Raw genomic sequence first — 25720 nt, forward strand, 5'->3', positions numbered from 1 at the left:
GCACCATCAACTTTTGTATGTGTTATATGGTCAAATAAACCACTTACTACAATGCTCCCATGCCCTGTTATCGGTTACAACAATTAAATCTGGCTACGGGGTGTGTGCTACGAAAGAAGTAAATGCAAAATCCTAGGGGGGGGGAACGAAACGCGGGTGCGCCACTCTTCACACCCACCTTTGTGCCGCACACACGAAGCCTACACATTTGTAGGCTAACCTGTATGTTTACCACTCTGATGATTGCACTAGAGGAGCTTTTTCTAAAAGCTAAGAGGAGCATGAAAGGTATGCTCGAGCAGATGTGTGCACACATAACCCCTAATGCCATACTTCAAAGCATGTTTCTTGAATGCGTCTGCATGCACGCTGTCTTTTGGTACAGCAGTCGACTAAGCACGTCAACATTTCACGTGCACATGAATGAGAAAAAGTTTGCCAAAAGCTAAAGCCTCCTCGTTAAAGAGGCACTGCCTCACATTTTGAACACGGTAAGAAAATGTTTGCAATCTATAGCCAAATTTCATACTGCTGCATGACGCAGAAAGTCCACAATCTCACATAAAATATTGCCCGTTCTCTTCTACAAACTCTGTGTGCTTCCTATTATGCCTCAACAGTGACATTGTAAACCCCTGCTGCAGTTCACAGATGCCATCCACAGGGTGATTGTTTATGATTATGAATCGCTTCGGAGAAAAAGCTTACGCACACATGAATACCCCTCCATTCTTCTGGCAAAAAAGGAAGCAGTGGTCCCGCCAGTCCTGTCACTGTACCTTTGTTGCTTTCCAGCACTACCTTTGTGAGCTGCCAGACTTTACCATAAGAGCACCGCAGAACAGACTAAAAAAGGAGCAATAGGCAGGGCGTCGCTGTCAGTGCCACCCCGGCTGAGGAAACATTGTGTTGAGGAGGAACGAGCAAAGCAAACATTGCAATCTTTGTATCTCCATTATTAGTATTAAGGTCCTTTTGAAGAATCTATACAGAATATATTCGGTGAAAGGCATTGCCTTCGCTCAAGTATGTTCTCAGTTTTGGAGGAAAGGTTAGTTAGAGCTCATTGACACCGGCAACGTACTCGCAGAGGTCGCACAACAAAGTTCATTACAAAGCAACTGATTGCAAATGGTCGCTTTTTGACCAAAGGGACCATTTGCCTTTCGGTCATTTCGTCGGTCGCGCGACCTCTGTCAATCGCCTGTGTGAGTGCACCCTCACAGGCCCCCCTTTAAGTCTAGTCGTTAGTTTTAGCTACAGTCCCTTCAAACATGTACTTACGCTGCACGGCCTTGGGTGACAGAGCGGCTGCAGGTGGCACAACATCGGCCTTTGGCGACAGCGGCTTTACCAGATCAGGTCCAGGCGAAGCATTGGCCAACTTGACATCTTTCGCTGCATCAAAATAGAGAAGGAATGGCAGAACGTTACAACCGGTGCACCAGGTCGACTTTGTTTTCAAGCTTTTGAATTGCCTCACTGAGGTGCCCGACCATGCCCAATTAAGTAAAGCTGCATTGTCAAGACCCTTCGCAACATTCTAGGGGACAGTGTGATCTCGCATACTGACTCTGAGAAAAACTTACTTGCCGCGTCTGCATTCCGCTGCAGTTAATTTATATCTTCCATGCATGTGTGCCCGTGTGAAGGCCTCATTGGAGGTAATCTGCAGCAGGTGCAAAGCCAAGATGGCCGTGGCTTCATGTGTACTGTTGTGGGTTCTTGGTGTCTCACAGGAGACCAACCACCGCGGGTTCGAGCTTAGCGAGCCACAGGGCCGCGTCAGCCATCGCCTCCAGCACCGCTCGCGCGCGAGCTCAGAGGCCGCAAGGGGCTACCGAGCGACGCACGCAAAAACACAGTAAAGCCCCGAGTTGACAGAAACCGTTTACTGAAACCGTCGGCACCAGCACTGCACAAACGCCCGCACGGAGGGGAGCCAAAGGGGTCCCGCACCAGGGCGAAAATACAATAACAGGCGCCTATAGCACGTCGCGGCGAGAGCACAGGCTCAAGCTGGGACACGCCGCTAGGAAAAGTCCCGGCGGCTATGCTACTTGCTCTGGCGATAACCAATGGGTCAACTCGCGAGAGCACGGGCAATATCCTTCGGCTTAGGCTTTCGGCAAGTGCGGCTCTGCGAGGTACGACCTCGCGCGAGCACTAATGGCACCGCTCGTCGGCTTAGCGTCGGGAAAGGATCAGCACAAAGTACGCGCTCCCCGCACGGGCAAAGGCACCGTGCGCGAGCTCCAGTCCTAGTCACAAAGGTGTCGGCGGACGAGAGGAAAGCATGAACGTACCGTGCGCTGGTCCCGGAGAGAAGTCCACGCTTCCCCACTAGCAGCCGACCACCGGCCGCGTCGTGACGTCAGCGCTCCGCCCTCACCGCCAACCGCCGCGTGCGCAGCGCCACCGCGGGAACCGGTTAGGCGGCGCGGGCGGAGAAGGAGGCCAGCGGGGAACGATGGCGAGGGATGGCAGAGCAGTGAAGCCCGATTGCCGGCGCAACCCTCAATCCCCACACTGTCTTCCTACGCTTTTAGTTCGAGAGGCTGCGTAATCTCTAGTTTCAGAGACCGGTTGAAGCAAGAGGCAGACCATGCATTCACAGACCTGTGCCTGCTCTCTTAATGATAGTGCCGACCCACTGCAAACAACACTTATCAACCCCAGCAGCGTAGCGGACGCGAAAGCTTGACTTGTACCGCCGATGTGACAATATCGTTGACACGGCATGAAACCATATGTTTGGTTGCCGACTCTTAAATTCAACAAAATGATATTTTTTATCATTGAAATTCGTTTTTTTAAGATTGCCCGAGAACTTGGAAAATTCTACGGCCCCTTCCATGTAAGAAAAGTCCGCCAGCAACTGTACTTATTTACATAAAAGGTCAAATTCCCACACAACGAAGCAAAGTGCCGATTTCACCAACGTCGTTACATCAACGTTTCACTATGCATTACTGTATGGTATTTTCAGAGCTAGTGCCCATGGTGTTTGATCAGACTCTGAAGGTGTGCTTGCGGTGCCAGTTTGTCTACAAAGCATTGTTGTGCTTTTCATTTCTCTTCTTTCTTTTTTTTTTCCTCTTTAGAGTAGTGCTGCTTCAAAAGCTGCGAGTATGGAACAGCAGGCTGTGGAGTTCCCATCTATCTTCCTTGTTTCAATACAGTCGCGCCCGCTTATAAAGTTAAATTATGGGGTTTTACGTGCCAAAACAAGTCCGCTTATAACGAACCTGACTGTCACACGGTGTCCATTCATTAAATCCTGAAGTTCGTAGTAAGTGGACTACAGCTATAAAAAAAGAAATAATAATAATTTTGTGCTGCGCATTTTTTTTTTCCTTTCGAGGATTTTTTTCCATCGAGGATGTTTCTATCTCCGGAGAAGGCGTACTGTCACTTCTTCTGAACTTAGATCCTAAGAAATCGCCAGGGATTGATGCTATACCGAACGCCTTCCTTATCAGGTATGCTGAGTGGTGTGCCAAGTATCTGTGTTTGATTTTTAAAGCCTCACTTTCACGCGCTGAACTTCCAAACGATTGGAAGCATGCTAAGATCACACCAGTACCTAAAACCGATGATCACTCGCTTGTGTCCTCTTTCAGGCCTATTTCCCTGCTATGTTCTAGTGCGAAAATTCTTGAACATATAATTTTTAAACATCTTACCTTATTTGTTGAAACGAATAACATAATTACCCCTCATCAACATGGTTTTCGGAAAGGATTCTCAACGGTAACCCAGCTCGTTGGGACAATCCATGACCTTGCGGCAGTGATTGATATGCATAGTCAGGTTGATATTATATTATTAGATTTTGAAAAAGTTTTCGATCGTGTGAGTCACCAGAAATTACTGCTTAAACTCAAACCAATTTTGAAAAACGATTCTTTACTTGCGTGGATAGCAGCATATCTTTCCATGAGAAGTCAATGTGTAACAGTGGATGGTGTTAACTCAAACTCAGCGCGCGTGAAATCAGGTGTTCCACAGGGTTCTATTTTAGGGCCACTGTTTTTCCTGTTGTTCATTAATGACATTGTACAAAACGTATGTGTAAAAATAAAACTTTTTGCGGACGACTGCATACTATATCAAGAAATTCGCAGTCCGAATGATCATGAATCTTTAAACACAGCATTAGCCACACTGAACACATGGTGTATAAATTGGCAAATGACAATTAATTACAAAAAAACAGTCGCGATGAGAGTGACGCGAAAAAAACAACCGTTTTTGTTTACTTACCACATTGATGGTCATGCTCTATCGGAGGTCTCTGCACATAAATACTTGGGAATAATACTCACATCTGACTTAAAATGGAATGACCATGTCGAGTACATTGAGAAAAGGGCCATGAAAAAAGCTTGGTTATCTAAGGAGGAGGCTTGGAAATGCCACGCCGGACATAAAACTTCTAGCATACAAGACGTTTATTAGACCATCGTTAGAATACGCAGCAGTAGTATGGGATCCCTTTACTGCGTTCAACATAGAAAAACTAGAAAGGGTTCAAAGAAAATCTATCCGATATGTATTTAATAGTTATAGCTGGCAGACGTCACCCTCACTCCTCTTGCAAAGGGCGGAACTTGAACAGCTACAAAGAAGAAGAAATACGGAAAGGTTGAAATTCTTTTATTTGGTTTTTCATGGAAAGATTGGACTTGACAAGACATTATATATAAAACCCGCATCTGAAAGTGCAGTGCGCCTTTGTCACTCTAAGATTTTATAAATCGCACTGATACGTTCAAAAATTCTTTTTTTCCAAGAACAACCCGTGAATGAAATTGTTTACCAGCTGATGTTGTAGAATGTGAAACAGTTGATTTATTTATAGATGCACTGAGGAACCGATCTTGATCTTTTGTTCCTGTAGTAAAAATTGTATAGTGATGCATTTCGTTGTAGAAAATGCAAGGTTTTTCTCTGTGTGCAGTTACTTTTCTTTTTTTTTTTACTTCGCTATGTCTTTGTGATGTTTTATGTTGCAACTTTTTGTCATCAAAAATTATGTATGCCCACTCCTGCTTATGGCCTGGTACCCAGGCTAGCAGTATGGAATAAATAAATAAATAAATAAATAAATAAATAAATAAATAAATAAAATGACAAAAAAAGAGGATGATGCTAGTCTGTTTCTGCAGTGCACATCCGATGAGGGTGGTCTCCAGCTTAAAATATTTAAAGCGGAAGCGTGCTCTTCGCAGAGGCCCTTGGCACAGACAAGTTGCCTGAGATGCTCTATGTAGCCCATTGCTACAGGCACGCTTATGAGTGCCGACTTTGAAGTTTCATCGTGATTCGTAATCCGATTCCTATGCAGTGCTCTCGGCCTGCACTTCATGAACGATGTCTCGTCTGTGCACGATTCCGCAATGTCAGTGTCTTCATCAGCAGGAATAAAATCATCCCAGCCAATGTCATGGCCTCCCATGTCGGAGTAGACGACGCGCTGCCAGAAATTGCCGCTGCACTGATCCTCTTCGGAAGCGTCAGGCTTGCCATCAGATCTACATTGTCGAAGCCGTTCTTGCGGAAACCGTTGCGCACGCAAGTGGCCGTCACCTTCGCCCAGGCCACCTTCACCATCTCAACGGCTGAATACAGTGGAACACGAAGCGGCAAGTTAGCGGCCGGGCGGTCAACAGCGATGGAAAAGCGCTCCACAATGCGGCCCCTATACGATGCAGTGCGATTTCGGCATGTATAATGCCGAAATCAAGCGGCTGCACTTTCGAAGTCGTAATGGCTGGCAGGAAAAGTCGAGTCGCTGCCTTCAGAGAAGTTAGAACGTGGTGCGCCGAGCAGTTAAGCACGAGCAGCACGCGCCTGCCTTGCCTCTGCATGTCGCGGTCAAACTCGCCCAGCCACTTTACGAATAAATTGCACGTCATCCCCACCTTCACATTGTGCCTGTAGCGCAGGGGCACATAGTGCCAAAACCAATGCGGCTCCCCCCCCCCCCCCCCCCCTGGAGCCTTGCTGCCTGGCAGGCGCATGTGGTCGCTCGGGTGGCGCAGAGACAGCACGTTTCAGCTGGGAGATGGCGTGCCTGCAGGGAGAGGGTAGCTTGCTTGAGAGGGGCACAAAAAGATAGTTCGCCTGGGAGGAGGCTCGGGAAAACAGTCCGCGTGCGCAAAGGGGTCGGAGGTCGTCGTTCTGTCTCGCATCGCGGCGCCATGTTCGCTGTAACCGATCGGCAAGGCTCGAAGACGTTTGTTGTACGTGCGACTTTGTGCCACTGAAACGATGTATATTTTGACGGTCGCACGGGTTTCGTTCGTTTTAAGCGAAAGTTCGCCTCAAGTGGGGCCGTTATGTGGGCTTGACTGTAGATGGTGATAAGGACCTGCCTGCCAAAATTAACTGGCCACCAAAATGAACACTTTCGATACTCGCTGAGCTTTATCTGCATGAAACTTTTCAAGCACAATTAAAGCGAAGTGCCGCTACATGGTCTGGCTATTTTTTTATCGGGATGACAGATGCCCCGAACACCAGGCATCGACTATACACACATCTGAAGCAATAATCCCCTCATTTGAAAGATGCTCCTGCAATAAAGTGAAAACAGTGCATAAAACTAGTCCTTACAAAGCCGAGCATATTCTTTAAACCTTGAATTCGATGCCTAAAAACTCAAATTTAAGCGCTGGAAACCTAATGTAGAGCCCATACTACAGTTAAACCTGGATATAACGAAAGTGACAAATTCCCGGAAAACTTCGTTATAAAGAAGATTTCGTTATATGCAGGTTCGGCACGAAAATTCGAAAAATAAACGTTTACCGTATTTACTCGATTCTAACGCGCCCTCAATTGTAACGCGCACCCGTTTTCCGTTTTCGTCGAAGCACTTATCCTCAGAATGTCACACCAGGTACCAGATGCATGGACGCGTGTCGTTTTGCACAAGCGCGAGGCATCGGAAACGAAGAGCGAGCGTCACGATGGCGTCGTAGCGTCGTATAGTGTTACAGTAGAACCTCGCTGTTACGATCCCGGGGGCTGCGTTTTCCCTGCTGTTATGTCGTTTTATACCGGTCCCGGCACAGCTCCCATAGAACTCAATGCATTGGGAACCCCGCTGTTGCGTCGCAACTGTGGGATCGTTCCCGCATCATACGTTGCAAACTGCTACCCCGCGCCGGCCCGAGCAGCCATTTTGACTTTTCATGTCGCTTGGCTTGGTGGCTTAACGATGGCATTGGCTGCCCAAAGTGCCGGGGGCGACAACTATGACGTATTTTCAGTTTCCGCCAGCAAAAGTATGGCCCTTGAGATCCGTATTTGCTATATAAAGATGGTGTCCATGACCCGTTCTGGCCCTAAAATTGGTTTTGGCTCATAGATATTCCGTATATAAGGGTACGGCCACGCTAGCGGCAAAAAACACGCGCGTCATGCAGCGAGCGGCAAGTTGCCGCGCCTCAGCGCCTTGCCGCGAGGCCCCCGTGGCACGCGCGTCTCGCCGCGCGGCAATGCGATAAGATCTCCCGCGCTCTCCGAACGGGCGAGCAACACCGCGAGCGCTCGTCATTTCATGCGAGAGACGACGATCGTCGATTGAAAACCCGGCGCGGACCGGCGGCGTTCCGGTTGTGATGGCTCCGTGACGTCACCCTCGTCACTCTTGATTGGTTCTTCATCTCGCGGCACGCGGCATTTGCCGCAGAAATGGGTCTCGAACCCATTTCTCGCGGCACGCCGCAAGACCCCCGATTCCTGCCGCTAGCGTGGCCGTACCCTAAACTCCAAGGGCGATAACGCCGTCGCCGCGCGCCGTGTGCTGTATGTGCGAGTGAAAACGTGCGAGGGGAGCCGACGACCGCGTCTAAATCTCGCGCACAAGAAAAGCAGGGAGGAAGCGCGCCTTCTTCCGTTGCGCTCGAGGCACCGGCGAGGGAGCGAGGGGGGAGGGATAGCGGGGCGGCGCGCGGTCGCGCAGGCCGTATCTTGAAAGCGATCTGCGTTGGGGCAGAGTCTAGCAGTGTAGGTGCGTCGGCGGCTCGTAGCTTTCTGCGTGCTGTGTGTTCTCAGCGCTCAGTTTGCGTTGAAGCGATAGACAACAGCACAAAGGTCACTTCGCTCGCTTCTCCAGCGGCGCTTCCACACGCCGCCAGCGTTTGACAGCGCGTGTCCGCGCTCATCGAGTCTAATGTGCCACAGCGTGTACCAGCGCGTCGGCAACATCAGCTGGAAAAGGAGAGAGTGCCGGCTTGGCGGGCTAGGCCAGCTGCAGCAAGCGGCAGGATCAGGTTTGAATGAAGGGAGGGGGTAGGGTCACGCACGCACACGTGCGCTCGCTTCGCATTCCATCGCGGCGAAGGTGCTTCCGGTTGCTGCTCGCGCAAAAATGACAAAATTTGGGGCGAAATCTCTAGGTTGGCGGAGAGGGAAATTCGTTATATCGAGGGGGTCTCCCGCTGCCACTTCGTTACGTAGAGGTCTCAAATACATGTGCTTCTATGGAGTAACGGCGGCGAATCAAAAAACTTCGTTATATCCAGGAATTTGTTATATGGAGGTTCATTATAAGTAGGTTTAACTGTATCGTTTTTAATATGCTGGAGGGAGTTCTCCCCAGTTGTGGATAGTTCAGCAAAATTATTACCATACTAACTATTTTTTTACTGAATTATCATTTCACTGTTTCCTTTGCACCTACATACTCGCCCCAGCCAGAAATGAAGGTGAACTAGTTTTCTTTTTTTTTTATGTGGAATTAGCGTTCGAGCTTTGTGGGGTGTAAAGAGGAAGCTAGTATTGTTTTTATAACCATGTGGCCTCCATTCATATGAAAGCATCGGCTAGTTGGTTATTCATATTCAAGGCAAGAACAGTGCTAAAGACACAGACACAGGTGAAGGCACATCAAAAATGACAAGTTGTGCTGTGGGTAGGGTTTTACTGGTGCAATCAGTGCTAGCCATTGTATAGTTGTCTCAAGGTAGAAAACTATTATTAGTTGCAGTAACCATGATCAAAATACATATTCTTGACCTCATTCTCTGTCTTCTTGCAATGAGCTCAAGGGGCTGAGCCTTTCAGCAAGGTGCTCTCAAGAGACCTTCTGCATAGTCATTCATGCAATGCTTTTTATTCTGAAAAATAAAATTTGCCTGCCTTGCAGAAATACCTGAGCAGACTTACGAAGGAGAGGAGCTGGTTTCGAGACCACCACGGCCACTGGGTTGAAGCGGCTGGGGGGTGAGCCCCGGTCGGGGGGCCGCATCTGGCTCAGCGTGGTCATCGTGCAGCCAATCATGATGCACAGGCCCGCCCAGGACAGGAACTGCATGTCAAACACTGAGGCTACATACACTCAAGGCTCAGCACTTCTGATGTTGAATTTTGATAGAACGAACGTGGATACAATGAATTAACAGATATAACAACGTAAATCTAATCTGAGATGTGTCTCGCCAATATCATGTGATTGAGGTGTGACAGGATCGCTTGATGTTTTACGTTGTCAAATGCTTTGCTGACGTCCAGTCCCACTATGACCCTCGAGTCGCTAGTCTTCCTTTCCAATACTTGTTCTTTGAGTTGTAGCATGACGTCATTTGTGGATAGTTGTTGTCTGAATCCAACCATGCTGTCTGGATAGAGTTCCTTACTTTCCAAGTATCCGTTGAGCCTGTTCTGTATGACGTGCTCCATGAGCTTGCCTACACAGGAGGTTAACGATATTGGCCTAAGGTTCTCTAGTTTGAGTTCTTTCCCTGTCACACCTCAATCACCTGAACGTAGGCAGCAAGCTATACAACTATATTAAAAGCTTCCTCACGGACCGAACAGTGAACATAGAAATCGGGGGCACAATCAGAGACAACATTAGGCTGAGCAACAAGGGAACACCACAGGGATCGGTGCTATCCCCTACCCTTTTTAACATTGCAATGATCGGGCTGCCAGAAAGACTCAGAAAGCTAGAGGGCCTCTGCTACACTCTCTACGCTGATGACCTCACTCTTTGGGTCGACAGAGGGGGGAGCGATAGCCAAATAGAAGACACCCTACAAAGGGCAATCTGGGAAACGGAAAGCTATCTGAGACCCATAGGGCTAAAATACTCGTCGGAAAAATCGGAGATGCTAATCATGAGCAAGCAGCACGTCAATATCCAGCTCCTGGTCAACAACACCCCGGTCCCAAGGGTGGACAAGATCAGGATACTGGGTATGTGGATACAAGAAAATGGGAGAAACACTGAAACAATAAACAGACTAGAAGCCACGACCAACTAAACTTGCGGGCTCCTCAAGAGGATAGCAAACAAAAACGCGGGGATGAAGGAGGCAAACCTACTTAGACTTGTCCACTCTTTCATCATTAGCAGAATCACCTACGCTATCCCGTACTTAAAAACAACTAAAGCAGAGAGAGACAAGGTAGACATCCTCATCAGGAAAGGTGTCAAAACCGCCCTAGGTTTACCAGCGTGCACATCAACCGAGACGATCCTCAACCTAGGAGTCTCAAACACCCTAGATGAAATGTGCGAGGCGAAACTCACGGCACAATATGTCAGACTAACCGGCAGCAAAACGGGTAGATCCATTCTTAGGAAACTGGGCTACCGGAATCCAGATTCGCGAGAGGGGATAACCGCCATCCCCAAAGAAATTGCCAACAGGTTAAGAATACCCCCCATCCCAAGAAACATGCACCCAATATACAACGACGAACGCAGGAGAAGCAGAGTCCAAAGACTCCAAAGCTCCCTCCTCCAAAAACAAGGAGTAGTGTACACCGATGCGGCAGAGTACCCAGAAGGGCACTACGCTGCAGTAGTAGTGAGCGACAAAGGCGAGCTAATCTCGAGCTGTAGCGTGAGACACTCTTCACCAGAGGAGGCAGAGATGGCGGCGATTGCCCTGGCAATCACAAACCCATCAACCAGAATAATCGTCACCGATTCTAAAACTGCAATCAAAGCCTATGACACTGGTAAGGTGTCCAAAGAGGCCGCCAAAATTCTGCAAGCAGGCAAGGAGAACGTACCCAATGACCTAATTAGAATAATATGGGCGCCCGCTCATAGTGGACTCACAGGGAACGAGATCGCCAACGAGGTCGCCCGAGGACTTACACACCGGGCCCCAGCGCAGGCATACTACTCCCTGTCCAAAAAGCGAGACTTAACCACATACAGAGAAATTCTACAACACTATAGAATGGGCAGGAGAACTTTTCCTCCCCCCCATAGATCTCTCACAAAGAAGGAAGAAGTAATCTGGCGAAAACTGCAGACGGGTACCTTCCCAAACCCGTATATCCTACACAAATGGCATCCTGAGGTGCACTCTTCAAAATGCAAAAACTGTGAAGGCATAGCGACCCTAAATCACATGCTCTGGGCTTGCCCAGCGCTAAACGGTCTACATGGGAACCAAGAGTCATGGGAATCCTCCCTTCATAGCCAGGAAGAACATGCCCAAAAACAAGCCATCTGTCAAGCCCAGGCCGCCGCCGGAAGCCAACTGATTCCGGCTGACGTCTAGGGGGGAGGTAGGCGGTGAAAGGGGGAGCTGCGTCTCACCCCGATCACCCATACTCTCTGACGGGTGCAAATAAAGTGCTTTCTCTCTCTCTCTCTCGCCAATATCATTATTCAACTATAACAAATACCAACTATAATAAATTATTGAATACTAGGGGTGTGCGAATAGTGATTTTCGAGACCGAATCAAATACGAATCGAATAGTGGCACAAGCGAATCGAATATTGAATACCTTTTGAACAATGAACACCCCTTATCACAATTAATAACAAACAATGTTAGCACCTCAGTATTCTTAAGGTTGGCAAGCTGCTGTCATTAGATAGTACGTTATGGAGCGTTGTTTATTAAAAGCACAACGTTGGCAAGCTGCTGTCATTAGATAGTACGTTATGGAGCGTTGTTTATTAAAAGCACAACTGGAGCATTAGAAGCAAACAAGTAGTTTCTTCGCATGTAGAGGACTCTTCAAAGAGTGCAAATGATCGCTGTACAGCCTGCAAAGTATTTATTTATTTTTATTTATTTATTTACAGAATACTGCAGGCCAACATATGGCCCAGGCAGGAGGGAATTTGTTCATACAGTAATGAAATTAAATACGTTCAAAGAAAAGAAATACATATGAAATACATTGAAGGATAATATTGTCTCGGTACACAGGCCCATATCGAGTGCTGCGTGCCATGACTCCAGTTACGTATGAAATCGCCCCAGTCAGTACCAGTGACTCGTCTGCCCCACCTTCCACTGACGTTGTGCATGTAGCACGCCTAAAACCGTACTACCCTCCTGTTCCCACTGATATTTAGGCGCACCGGGACGGTGCTTCTGCCGCCGGCGATTATGCTACATGCATATTGCGTGTTTCTTCTGGACGATGCACGCGGGCGCCTAGACAAAGAAGACAAACTGCTCTGGGCTCTCGAGCTATTGGCTGATCTGGCCAGCGCTGCAGCTATCTTTTGTAAATATTCTTGTAAATAGTCTCCAGTACTTAATCCTTCGTTCGCGTAACAATATCAAAAACATTTTTAAAAAACATTCTACAAGCATACAAAACAAGGGATTGAATTGAAAGGCGAGAAATATTTGCATACCAGTTTATACAGTTTTTTTCAGGCCTAACGCAACGAATATAGACACAAGTGATCTCTCTCATGCGCCAGCTAACACGCATGAATGTACTCACGTGCTCATACGTTTATTTGAAATGCAGTTTTTCAATGCCATGCGGTATATTATTGGACAGGAATACATCGGCCGGCAGAGAGTTCCAATCATTTATCGTTCTAGGAAAAAAGGAATACTTAAAGGAATTTGTGCGCGCGAAAATAGGGGCTATCTTGTCGGGGTGATGATTTCTGGTAGGTCTAGCTGGTAGCGGCTGGAGACATGGGGAATAATCAAGTTGTAGTTCCCGTCTCCAAAGGCGGAAAAGCAATGTTAGGCGTGCTACCTTTCTACGAGATTCTAGGGAGGCAATATTATTTTCATTAATCAATTGCGATGAGGAGCCATAACGTCCATAACAATTATATATGTAGCGGACGGTGTGGGGATGTGCGACTCTCACGCGTCTCCTGTGGTTCGGCTTCACCGCGTGGCTAAGTGCTGGTGGTGGTCGTAGTGGTTGCGGCGCGTTGCGAGAGATGGCGCGAGTGTCGCGATGCTAACGCCACCGAACGGCGGGGTGACTTGGGAGAAAAAGGTCGAAGGCGCTCTCTCTTTGGCTTGGGATCGGCGACCAACACGCACGAACACTTCGCGCGTGCGCCGGCCCGCTTCGCGGGACCGTCTCGCGAAGCTAAGAGCTGCACACCGGTATGGACGAACACGGATCGTTCGAACGCGCCGCCGTTCGCGTGACTGCACACGTGAACGACTAGGCGATGGTGTCACAGCATGGGGCGAACATATTCGCTCGCTGTCGGGTCGCGGTGAGTCGGACTTCCTTGATTTGTCGCGCGCCCATCTGAATGTTCTATTGGTAGTAATTCGGCTAGCATGTATTAGTGTATGAAAGGTGCAATAAATGCCCTTTTGATTGTTTGCACTACTGTGTTTTAGTTCTTTTGTCCCAAGAGCATGTGTGAGACCCTACATCTGGCTGCCCAACGTGGGGCTCTTGGGGCATCGGACGAAAATTTTAACAGCTTTGCTCGGTTCGAGATGTTTCAACCGAAGCGTAGTCCTAGCGTGGATTTTGATCGCTAGTGTCGGCGGTGTGCTTTCTTGAGCGAGGCGACGGTTCCTGTAGCGCGTTTGAACTTTTCAACATGCTAAGCCTTTTCGCGAGTGTTTTGTTGAAGTACTGTACACTCGTTGGTACGAGAGCCACGTGGTGTGCATCCTGGGAGAGCGAGGCCTAGCGCCCGCGGAGCATTGGCAAGCCTGAAGCGAGTGAGTGCGGAAGCCTCATGGGTGGTCCGAATTTCTTATGTAAGTAGCTTCTTCTATCTCTGACTTCGGAAGTCGCGGCTCAGGGAGCCGGGTGGCCGCGAGCCACGGGTGCCGCTACGGGCTGACTGGTATTGCGGCCTGGCACCGGCCGCTCCGACACCGTCTGGGACGGTGGGCGCCGCCAACTCGGATGCTGTGTGCACCGAGCGGGGTAGGACCACCTCACAGAGCTAACGTCTCCTCGCGGCTGCGTGTTGTGCCCATTTTGGGTGATGTTTTTTTTGGGGGGGGGGATGCCGGTTGTTGTCAAAGTAGCGACGCATTAGGCCTAAGGCTTTACAAAGCCGCCTGTCGCACGTTGAGGGACACAACTTGGTGGACCGTGGTGTTCAGGTGTCGCACATTGCTTCCCTCATTCTAGTTAGCTTCGCACGAATTGAAATTACTCGTTCGACTCAAGAAGGCAAGCTTTGTTCACGTGAACTTAGCATCTGAAATGCCACCCGAAATTATTGCTAGCCGAATTGAAGATCGTACCACGTGGGCGATGCGTGTGCCGAATTCCTCTCCCTTGCACTACTTTAGTGTTTGTCGAGTGCGTTGAGTGTACACAGCGTGAGCGGAGTCACCCTTGGTCTGCTGTCACCTGCACATCGTCTGCGCTGCTGCCCCGGCCTACGAACGAGCTACCCCAGGCGATGCAGATGCCTGTGGCCAGTTCGGCGCAGCGATTTCGGCGGCCGCCTGTGTCCGGCTCGTTACCCTCGGCGGCTGGGAAAAGAGCCGGCAGTCACCAACGGCTAAGCGGCTCTCGCCGGCAGGGCGCGTCGGCACGAGCGACGCTTGCTCGGGCCAACTTCTGCGTCGCCGTTTCCGGAGTCCTGTGCTGGAGTCGTGCCATCGAATCTGCAGAGCTGGTGCTGTGACCAACGGACGCCAGCAGTGAACCCCAGAGACAATGTCGGCTCGCATGTTGTGGATAACGTGTGGACATTTCCTCGGCGGCGCCACTGTCCCATGTACTAACTTTTGTTCGCGACGCGCATGTTGATAGACCTTGTGACATGTTTCGCCGGAGTATGTGTAGTGATTAAAGGTTGGGGGGATGTGGGGATGCGCGACTCTCACGCGTCTCCTGTGGTCCGGCTTCACCGCGTGGCTAAATGCTGGTGGTGGCCGTAGTGGTTGCGGCGCGTTGCGAGAGATGGCGCGAGTGTCGCGATGCTAACGCCACCGAACGGCGGGGTGACTTGGGAGAAAAAGGTCGAAGGCGCTCTCTCTTTGGTTTGGGATCGGCGACCAACACGCACGAACACTTCGCGCGTGCGCCAGCCCGCTTCGCGGGACCGTCTCGCGAGGCTAAGAGCTGGACACCGGTATGGACGAACACGGATCGTTCGAACGCGCCGCCGTTCGCGTGACTGCACACGTGAACGACTAGGCGATGGTGTCACAGCATGGGGCGAACATATTCGCTCGCTGTCGGGTCGCGGTGAGTCGGACTTCCTTGATTTGTCGCGCGCCCATCTGAATGTTCTATTGGTAGTAATTCGGCTAGCATGTATTAGTGTATGAAAGGTGCAATAAATGCCCTTTTGATTGTTTGCACTACTGTGTTTTAGTTCTTTTGTCCCAAGAGCATGTGTGAGACCCTACATCTGGCTGCCCAACGTGGGGCTCTTGGGGCATCGGACGAAAATTTTAACAGCTTTGCTCGGTTCGAGATGTTTCAACCGAAGCGTAGTCCTAGCGTGGATTTTGATCGCTAGTGTCGGCGGTGTGCTTTCTTGAGCGAGGCGACGGTTCCTGTAGCGCGTTTGAACTTTTCAACATGCTAAGCCTTTTCGCGAGTGTTTTGTTGAAGTACTGTACACTCGTTGGTACGAGAGCCACGTGGTGTGCATCCTGGGAGAGCGAGGCCTAGCGCCCGCGGAGCATTGGCAAGCCTGAAGCGAGTGAGTGCGGAAGCCTCATGGGTGGTCCGAATTTCTTATGTAAGTAGCTTCTTCTATCTCTGACTTCGGAAGTCGCGGCTCAGGGAGCCGGGTGGCCGCGAGCCACGGGTGCCGCTACGGGCTGACTGGTATTGCGGCCTGGCACCGGCCGCTCCGACACCGTCTGGGACGGTGGGCGCCGCCAACTCGGATGCTGTGTGCACCGAGCGGGGTAGGACCACCTCACAGAGCTAACGTCTCCTCGCGGCTGCGTGTTGTGCCCATTTTGGGTGATGTTTTTTTGGGGGGGGGGATGCCGGTTGTTGTCAAAGTAGCGACGCATTAGGCCTAAGGCTTTACAAAGCCGCCTGTCGCACGTTGAGGGACACAACTTGGTGGACCGTGGTGTTCAGGTGTCGCACATTGCTTCCCTCATTCTAGTTAGCTTCGCACGAATTGAAATTACTCGTTCGACTCAAGAAGGCAAGCTTTGTTCACGTGAACTTAGCATCTGAAATGCCACCCGAAATTATTGCTAGCCGAATTGAAGATCGTACCACGTGGGCGATGCGTGTGCCGAATTCCTCTCCCTTGCACTACTTTAGTGTTTGTCGAGTGCGTTGAGTGTACACAGCGTGAGCGGAGTCACCCTTGGTCTGCTGTCACCTGCACATCGTCTGCGCTGCTGCCCCGGCCTACGAACGAGCTACCCCAGGCGATGCAGATGCCTGTGGCCAGTTCGGCGCAGCGATTTCGGCGGCCGCCTGTGTCCGGCTCGTTACCCTCGGCGGCTGGGAAAAGAGCCGGCAGTCACCAACGGCTAAGCGGCTCTCGCCGGCAGGGCGCGTCGGCACGAGCGACGCTTGCTCGGGCCAACTTCTGCGTCGCCGTTTCCGGAGTCCTGTGCTGGAGTCGTGCCATCGAATCTGCAGAGCTGGTGCTGTGACCAACGGACGCCAGCAGTGAACCCCAGAGACAATGTCGGCTCGCATGTTGTGGATAACGTGTGGACATTTCCTCGGCGGCGCCACTGTCGCATGTACTAACTTTTGTTCGCGACGCGCATGTTGATAGACCTTGTGACATGTTTCGCCGGAGTATGTGTAGTGATTAAAGGTTGGGGGGATGTGGGGATGCGCGACTCTCACGCGTCTCCTGTGGTCCGGCTTCACCGCGTGGCTAAATGCTGGTGGTGGCCGTAGTGGTTGCGGCGCGTTGCGAGAGATGGCGCGAGTGTCGCGATGCTAACGCCACCGAACGGCGGGGTGACTTGGGAGAAAAAGGTCGAAGGCGCTCTCTCTTTGGTTTGGGATCGGCGACCAACACGCACGAACACTTCGCGCGTGCGCCAGCCCGCTTCGCGGGACCGTCTCGCGAGGCTAAGAGCTGGACACCGGTATGGACGAACATGGATCGTTCGAACGCGCCGCCGTTCGCGTGACTGCACACGTGAACGACTAGGCGATGGTGTCACAGCATGGGGCGAACATATTCGCTCGCTGTCGGGTCGCGGTGAGTCGGACTTCCTTGATTTGTCGCGCGCCCATCTGAATGTTCTACTGGTAGTAATTCGGCTAGCATGTATTAGTGTATGAAAGGTGCAATAAATGCCCTTTTGATTGTTTGCACTACTGTGTTGTAGTTCCTTTGTCCCAAGAGCATGTGTGAGACCCTACATCAGGCCCTCCCTCAACCGTGATCGGTGAGAGAGAGCAGCCAGCACCGAACGGCAAGCCCGCAGCCACGCTACAACTTGCGCAGCAGGCGGGGACCACCGGGCGCTCCCGGTCCCGTTTGATGTCTCTGGCAAATAGCAAGGTGTCACGCGCAACGCGCAATGCGAGTGTTAACCTTATCTGTGCCGACTTTACCGCACAAATGGAGAATTACGAGCAACCCATGCGCCGCCGAGACGACTCGGCGGGCTGCCCTCCCTTCGGGGAGTCCCCACGCCACCAGAGGCAGCTTCCGGCCTCACCTCGGACGCCAGCAAGACTGGCCCACCACCAGCGGCAGCGCCAGGCCTCCCCCAGGACGCCCGCAAGACCGGCCCCCCCTCATACACCACGACGCCGCTTCCCCAACGGCCCGTCGCCTCACCGCCCGACCTCTGCGGCCGCCGAGGCTCAGTCGCCGGCCCCACGGGAGCCCGGCGAGCGGACCCCAAACCGACAGGGCCACAGCACCCGGGACGTGGCAACGTGGCCGTCTCAAGATGGCGTGGACCCGCCGGCGGCCTACGTATCCGACCGGCCTTGGCGGCGGCAGGAGAGGGCTCGCACCGGCACGCCCCCGGAGCGGCTGTTCCGGCTGTTCCAAGGCCGGACAGTCCGGGACGTCGACCGGAGGGCGGGGGGCGCCTGCCTGCCGCTGCCGGCGGGTACGAGGCTGTGCGGCTGTGGGGCCGTGCGGGTCCACCAGAGCCACGACCGGGGGGCCCTGCACCGGATACGAACGCGGGGTTCGCCCAACCCACCGTGACGGCAGCAGCGGCCGCCTAGCGGGGCAGCTCAGGCCATGCTGGCCCGAGCGGCCCGGGAGACCGAGTTCGCGGAGTGGCTGCTCCCGGTGGCGACCGGCCACCCAAGTGCCGCTGCTGGAGCAGCGCCTCAAGAGCAGCCACCCACGGTGCAGCCGACCGCAGAGCCCCCGGCAGGCCCAACGGCCGGGGATGCGGAGGCGGTGGGGGCCGCAGCGGCTGCAGCCGACGCCGGAGGAGAGGCGGTGGCACCGGAGGTGCTGAGCAACGACGCGGCACCGCTGGCCATGGAGGCCGGCGGTCTCCCGCGGGCGCTCGCCCGTCGCTCGCGCACGGAGCGCCCGCGACGGCAGCCGGGTGGACATCTCGTGCGCGCACATCGCGCGCTGCGGGAGCCGGGCGGACACGGGAGAAATGCACTTTGCCCTCTCCCGGTTCTCGGCCGCCTCTCGCGACGCGCGTGCCGCGCGGGAAGAGGGAAAGTATCTGGCGGGCGAGGAGGACACTCCCCTCGCAGAAAGGTAAAGGCATAAAAGAGCGCGACCGAGGGACCCCCGGCCTCTCTGACCTCGCTTGACCTAACTGCCCGGACGGAATTTACCTGCTGAAAGCCGTGAGTGACCTCGTTTGCGTGACTACCACACGCGACGAGGCAAGCCTATTTTATTAGTTGTTATACAGAGCGGACTTCCCTCTACAAGTGTGTTTTATTGCTGACAGCAATAAACGTTGTTGAGTTGACTCGCTTGTTGCCTTATTCGCCCGAACCCTGCGTAGCTGCGATTACACGCGCGACCGGTTGGGGAAGACCCCCACAACGGAAAGCCTGTTTATGTTTTCCAGTTTGTTAATATTTCTTTTTCGTGAATGGGTCCCAGACGACGCAAGCATATTTTAATCGCGACCTTACCAGTGTGTTGAATGCTAATTGTTTCACGGATGGAGGAGAATGTTTCAGCTTGTGTCTCAGTAGGCCGAGTTTACGTCGAGCAGACGCATAAACACTATCAATGTGTTGCGACCAGGTCAGACGATTGTTGATGGTTACACCTAAATATTTAAGAGAACTGATAACTCTGTGTGTTCACATGCGCGCCATGAGAGGAGAGTAGAGCCGACACTTCTTGCAAGGTTTCTTCTCGCACCAAGTGTCGGGTGGCTTCCCCGCCAGAACCATGCCCCCCCCCTTCAAACTGGCCACAGACGTACACCATCATGTGGTTGCAGAGACCCGCGCCTACCAGATAAGAGCCAAAAACAAGTCAAAGGCGCCGAAATCAGCACAACCGATGAGCGCCGGAGATGAGCAAAACTGAGCGACACGACACAGGAAGGACCCAAGGTAAACATGTCGTTCCTACACTTTGTCGCGTCCTGCCTTTGTTCACCGCGTGACCCCAGCAAACGTCTCGGTCGTCACTAGTCTGCTTCCAAACGACTACTCTGGTAGCAATAAGAAGTGTTACGCTGGTTAATCAGCAGTGTGTTTTTGTGTTTCTGCTTGTCCTGGCACTGCCAAAGCCCAGCCGTACACGGTGAGCAATAGGGAAGTGGCCATCGAGCCTAACTTTTATGTATGAAGCCGGCTTGAGACAGCCCTTGTCTACGACGGTTATCACCACAAACCGAGCTTTGCTACCACGGTTTCCCTTCGCAAACCGAGAACCAGACAAGATGGCGGACGCCATAGCAGTTGTAAGCACAGCAGCTTTGTCCGAACTCTCAAACCAAAAGTGCATTAACTGACCAGCCGAGACAACACGGTCATTAGAGAGGTTCAGCTTGTCCGGTAATTGGGTAAACGCGGGCGGGCCGGGCGTTGGGGCGTTTTGCCGGAACCGTAGACGTGAGTGGCCTGTATGGTGCTACCACCTGGTGGCGCAGAAATCAAACAGACAAAAAACAGCTAATATTGCAGTAACCATGTGTATCCTACTTTCCTGCTGGTGTAAATGTTCGACACTGGCATAATTGTGCTGCTGCCGAAAATTTACACCAGCGGAGAAGTAGAATACACATGGTTACTGCAATATAATACAGGGGGCTATGGCCAGCAAAACAAGCAGACCATGTCGAGGACTACCGTTCAAAGTGTTCCGCTCAACTGAAATCCCCACTGTGTTTAAGCACAGCCAACTCACCTTGGCAACCAGGCGTTCGTTGGTGCTCTTTGGTTGTACGCGCATAAAAACAAGTGCGGGCATGATGACACAGATGAGCGTGCCGATGGTGGATCCCGTGAGGCCCAGCACGACCTCGATGTTGGGCACCAGGCATGCTGTGACCAGAGTGGCTCCCACCAACAGTACTGTCAGCATCCGGAACTGCCCGTCGGGGATGTAGTCGTACGAAGGATCGTGGAACTTACTGCCCTGTGGAGTGCAAAAAACGCTTGTCAGGCATGCATGCATTCACTTGTTCACCTGACTGAGTGATTGATGCGGTTTAATTAACATCCCAAAGTGAAACAGGAGCTATGAAAGACGATTATTTGAAAAAGCCAGGCTTTTGACCCATATAAAGGTGCAGTGGCATTTTTGCATTCTGCCTCCATTGGAATGCCGCAACCATGGCTGCCTATTGAACACACAAGTTGATATTCAGCAGCAGAACACCACAGCTACTGCATTATGTATTACCCAATTACCCAATATGCCACTGGACAAAACGTATTGCTGGGCTAGTTGGTTCATTAAGCTGCCTAAATATGCCTCACAACAGTGACCTTTAGATAACTGCGTGTGTGTTATGACCGACTCACCCCCCCCCCCCCCCCCCCCAGCATGCTCTAAACACAAGTGCAACAAGTGGTGCACATATCACGAAATAAAAAGATGATGCCAACACCAAGTGTGCAGCAGCGCAGTTAAATAGATGACTGTGGAGAATGTGGCACAAGTTGCAGCGCAGACTCACTTGAGACATCAGGGGTCACACTAGGACATATCAATAATATGATGCGACACAAGACAGTTTGGCAATACTAATGTTCCCAAGTTAGCACAGGTGTCACAGCGCGCGTGGTGCCATTGAAAGCGTACTGCACACTTTTAATAGGGAATAACTCTAACACGCCGCCACTCCCTCCTGCAGGCGGAGCGAAGTGAGCATCGTGTTTCGCTCTGGTGGCATCGTATTCTGATGTTGCCTGCCAGCTCGGTTTCGTTTAGGTTTCCTGTTGGTGCTTCAAAACACTACGCAATAGGAAAATGACAATGCGTGTCTCGGGTCACTTGGGCAACACCAGCTGGATGCTTGTCAGCGTCTGGTGCCTTAACGATTTGCGCTGAGTGAGCACGTTAGAACTTCCCACCAGAATGTCCCGCCTCAAGAAGCTTTTGACCCAGGCCCAATTCGAGGAGCGCAAACATAAACTTGCCAAACCCACAAAAACGACAACACATGCCTTGGGCCGCTCGGGCACCACCAGCTCAACGTGTGTCTCGACGTCTCGTGCTACAACGATTCGCACAACACTTCACATTATGAAGACGCTAACTACAGTCGAGCCTGTCAAATTTTCTAATGATTTCGGATCGCACATTTTCGCGGTTAATAAGTTTTTTTCTTGCGTCTTTTTCCAGAAAGGTATCAACGGGGTTTTACTGTACTGCCCCAGCCATCTTGCAGGACATTTGATGACAAGATAAATAATTGCACCGATGATAAAAATAATGTTCTCAAGCATTGAAAATTACTACCTACCACAATGCACCCAGAGTAACAGTACAAACTTTTTTAACATTAACTGAAATAATAAATATGCTATTATTAAGTTGCGTTTCAGATTGTCAAAACGAAGACACAAGATGTGTTTGAATTAAATAAGATCTATATTGCCAAAGACTAGTAGCACCAGCCACGAATAAAACACGACCAATATTTCACAGGAGGCATGGCTCACCAAGAAGAAAAAATATGTCTCGTCAGGTCAAACACAAACGCTGCGTTGACTCGCAATTAAAGCAAATTGCAATCGAAGTTGCAATTCATATTTAGCTCCGTGAACTGCCTTACTGTCTAAATAAACGAGAGGAATCGGGAAAACTGAGGGGCTCAATTTATTGCTAGCAACAAGCACATAAAGTTAAACCCAACGGAAAATGCAGCCAGGAAAAGCGAAGGGGGAATTAACTGTTTTTTAAATTTAAAATGTATAAATAATTATGAGAAGGTGACTAGCTGCCGCCATAGTGCAACTGGTAGAGCATTCCATTCATCAAGTCGAAGTTGTGTTCTGGGTTCCCACCCACCAGCAAGTTGTCTTTTCTTCTACTTTCACTTCCTTTTTTATAATTATGCCTACATTTCATTTAAAAAGAAAGACTGATGCTTTGCATGGTTTACTGTCTGCTGGCCTTCGTATGGTTCTGTCTCAATTGCCTTTTCAAGAACTTCCTGGAATGTTCGTTCAGTCCCCTTTTCTTCCAATGCCCCAATGCCATCCACGAGAAAATCGCAAAAAAAAAAACAAGCAAACAAACAAACGAAGTTTCACAGATTTGCAAATGTAGAACTGTTGGCAACTCGTCAAAAGTAAGGATCAGTTCACCTAATGCTTTGCACTAGGACAACCTAGTTCCCACTTGGACCAGAAAAAACAAACCAATTTGTACTTTGGAACTCTCCGAGATGGCGGTAGAGGTCTCTGGCCAGAACTGGCCGTCACACGAGCAAACTTAGTGGAAGTTTGAGCAAGTGTATTTGCCCATTAGCAACCCTCGGTGCAAGTCAAATGGAAAGGTTTAGTGACATGTGCTGTTAAATGCACTTGGCAGCGAGTGCATTCGACGCACTCACTTTACTGAGTCGAAGTGCGTAACCTAAATGTGCTTCAAAAATAAAATAAAACTCAAATGCCAAATCAGAACTGATTCACAACAACCTTCTCGCGGTTTCAAATGTTATAAGCATCTCTATTATAAGCATCAAATACAAAAAAATTGTTGGCCTTGGATGCAGTGCTGTCTTGTCTTGGCTTGTGCAAATTCGTTGTGTTATAATGTGATTGGAAAGAGTTATATTCTAGGCAATTCATGCCAAATACTGTCCTTAAATACAATGCAACATTGCTTTGCGAATATTGCAAAAAAAAAAAAAAAACATGTAGCGTGACTACGAACTTACCCACAGACATTGACATCAATTCTGAATGATACTTTCCTTTCCAGTGTAGCAGCCCACCACCGCAGTGACACTCAGTGCCTCTAAGGGCAGTCGCCCAAAGTGACAATAAATTTGTCTGCCTGAATTGGGTACTAGCTGTTATTTCTCACTCTGTTGCGCAAGGTTTCTTATTTCCTCCAAATGCCCCATTCCTCCTGATGGCAGCGTTGTACAGCTTAATGCATAAACAAGTTTTCAGCCAATGAGAGAGATGTGAAATGCAGAATATAAGTAAAAAGAGCGGCCAAGTTGTGCACTTGCATGCAGATCTTGCCACAACCTTGGACTAGAATTGCAAATAAGTAGCATCCTGCCTTTTCAGAGTTATTTATGTTGCAAAAATCAGTTCACCGGAACTTTTCTTCCTTCTACACTGTTATTCACCTTTGAGTTTTGCCTACACCATCAAAACGAACTTGTTCCCAAGAAAAAATGAAGGGCCAGTATATCCGCAAGAACATTTTGCTATTTACATTCAAGATTTAGGTTTAGAATGACAGACACGTTTATTGCCATACAATTTACTACAATACAGTGGAATCTTGTCGATACAATCTTCACGGGAACCGTAAAATAAAGTGTATCATCCGGAAATTGTATCATCCAACGTTCTATACAACCAAATCGTATTATCGGGAGAAGAAAAAAAAAAAAAATGTATCATCCCGAAAACCTATTATGCCGAATCGTATTACCGAGGTTCCACTATATATACATCAATGTTGTAATCGATTATTGTAGCATGCTCTTTCCAATTATTATGCGGTATGAAACACTGAGAATGGCCTTTCAACATTCGCTCTGGACACAGGAAAAAGCCACATCCAGCATAGGACTTTAAAGAACAGGCCAGTTGCGGGCATTCACTTTCCAGAAAAGTGGGGATCAAATATTCTTTTTCGACAGCAGAGGGACAGATCTGCAGGGTGACAAACAAGGGCAGGAGGGGGAGGGAGGATCCCCCCTCAAATTTCTTTCTGCTACATTTGTGGTATTAAGGGGGGAGGAGGGGATGAAAAATAACTTTTTTGTTTCTTGGCAGAAAGGGCTGAAATTTGGCACACACGCTGTACATTGCAATAGAGGGACAAATCCAAAATATCATTAAGATATCTTCATGAGTTTTTGTTTTATAAGAATTTACAAAAGTTTACAAGTTCCTTGCTCGTGGAAAGCCTGGCACAGTAACGAAACATGGTACGGAACTGGGAATACTTTGTATGTTTGCCCAAATGTCTAATCTATATCAAGACAGTGTTAGATTTTTTTTTAGTGCCCTTATAATTTTTTACTCAACATGACATGCATGTAACTTGTGTTTGACTGCATAAAGCCATGCAGTAATTGTGAAGTAATTAAATAATAAAAAAATAAATGAACATTTCAAGACTGTCTTGATGTGCAGCACAGTTCATGGCTCACAGCAAAACAAACTGGATCAAAATCGGTCCAGCCATTGTTGTGCTATGCTTTCCACGAGCGAGGTGACCGACCAAAAAAACACTATTGAGAAAACGAGCTGCAAAGTTTTGCAAGCAGTGCAGGTTTATTAGAACGCATCAGGGCGGTAATTTTTGGCATCGGTGCTGTCAAGCATCTTCTTGCACCGTTGCCTCTTCATTTGGTGGGCTTTGAAAATTTAATAGCCTGGCTAGTACATCAAATTGAACTTCCGTTCAGTTGCGGACATCGCGCGAAGGGAGTCGCGCACGCTGCATGCTCGCGATTCTGCCGTCACCGCTGACGTGAAACGCGGCTCGAGGCGCGTCTGAATGGTGCGCCGTTCGGGCGACTATTTGTCCGGTGAATTTTCGGTTATTACACTGTAGCTCGTCGACGGTTGGGGCTCGCTCAGAGGCGGCGTGTTCATGTCGCACGATGCATCAAACTAAGTACACCGTCTTCGCCGGCGATGGTGACCTTCGACCCGCGTCGATGCGATCTCAGCTGGTTCGCGCGGCCGTACGCCGAGGCGCGGGAGCTTCCGTTGGCGCGTCTTCCGTCGACTGCGTTATCGGTACCGATGGCACAGGGCGATTGTCGGTTTCGCTGCTTGAGTCACACGGTGCAAGATAGCGCGGCACGTAATCCACGGTGCAAGGTAGCGCGGCACGTTCAGTCGGGTGCTCCTCCGCTAATCGCCGTATTTTTCTCGCCGTAGGAGGCTTGCGCTTCCGTATTCCGAAGGCGTGCTTCGTCCA

General features: G+C 50.2%; 1 protein-coding gene across 4 annotated transcripts in view; it reads right to left on the reverse strand.

The window, feature by feature from the left end:
• The window catches only part of LOC119453769 (putative sodium-coupled neutral amino acid transporter 10), a 101971-nt gene that overhangs the window by 26756 nt on the left and 49495 nt on the right, over positions 1-25720 (reverse strand). For all 4 annotated transcript variants that reach the window (XM_037715823.2, XM_049668497.1, XM_037715822.2 and 1 more), the window contains 3 exons: positions 20495-20725; positions 9181-9322; positions 1285-1398 (listed from right to left, as the gene is read on the reverse strand). In XM_037715823.2, the coding sequence (XP_037571751.1) occupies positions 1285-1398; positions 9181-9322; positions 20495-20725 (487 nt within the window). The remainder of the gene's footprint in view (positions 1-1284; positions 1399-9180; positions 9323-20494; positions 20726-25720) is intronic.

The sequence above is a fragment of the Dermacentor silvarum genome, chromosome 5 (assembly GCF_013339745.2).
Source record: "Dermacentor silvarum isolate Dsil-2018 chromosome 5, BIME_Dsil_1.4, whole genome shotgun sequence".
In the NCBI taxonomy this organism is placed as follows: Eukaryota; Metazoa; Arthropoda; class Arachnida; order Ixodida; family Ixodidae; genus Dermacentor; species Dermacentor silvarum.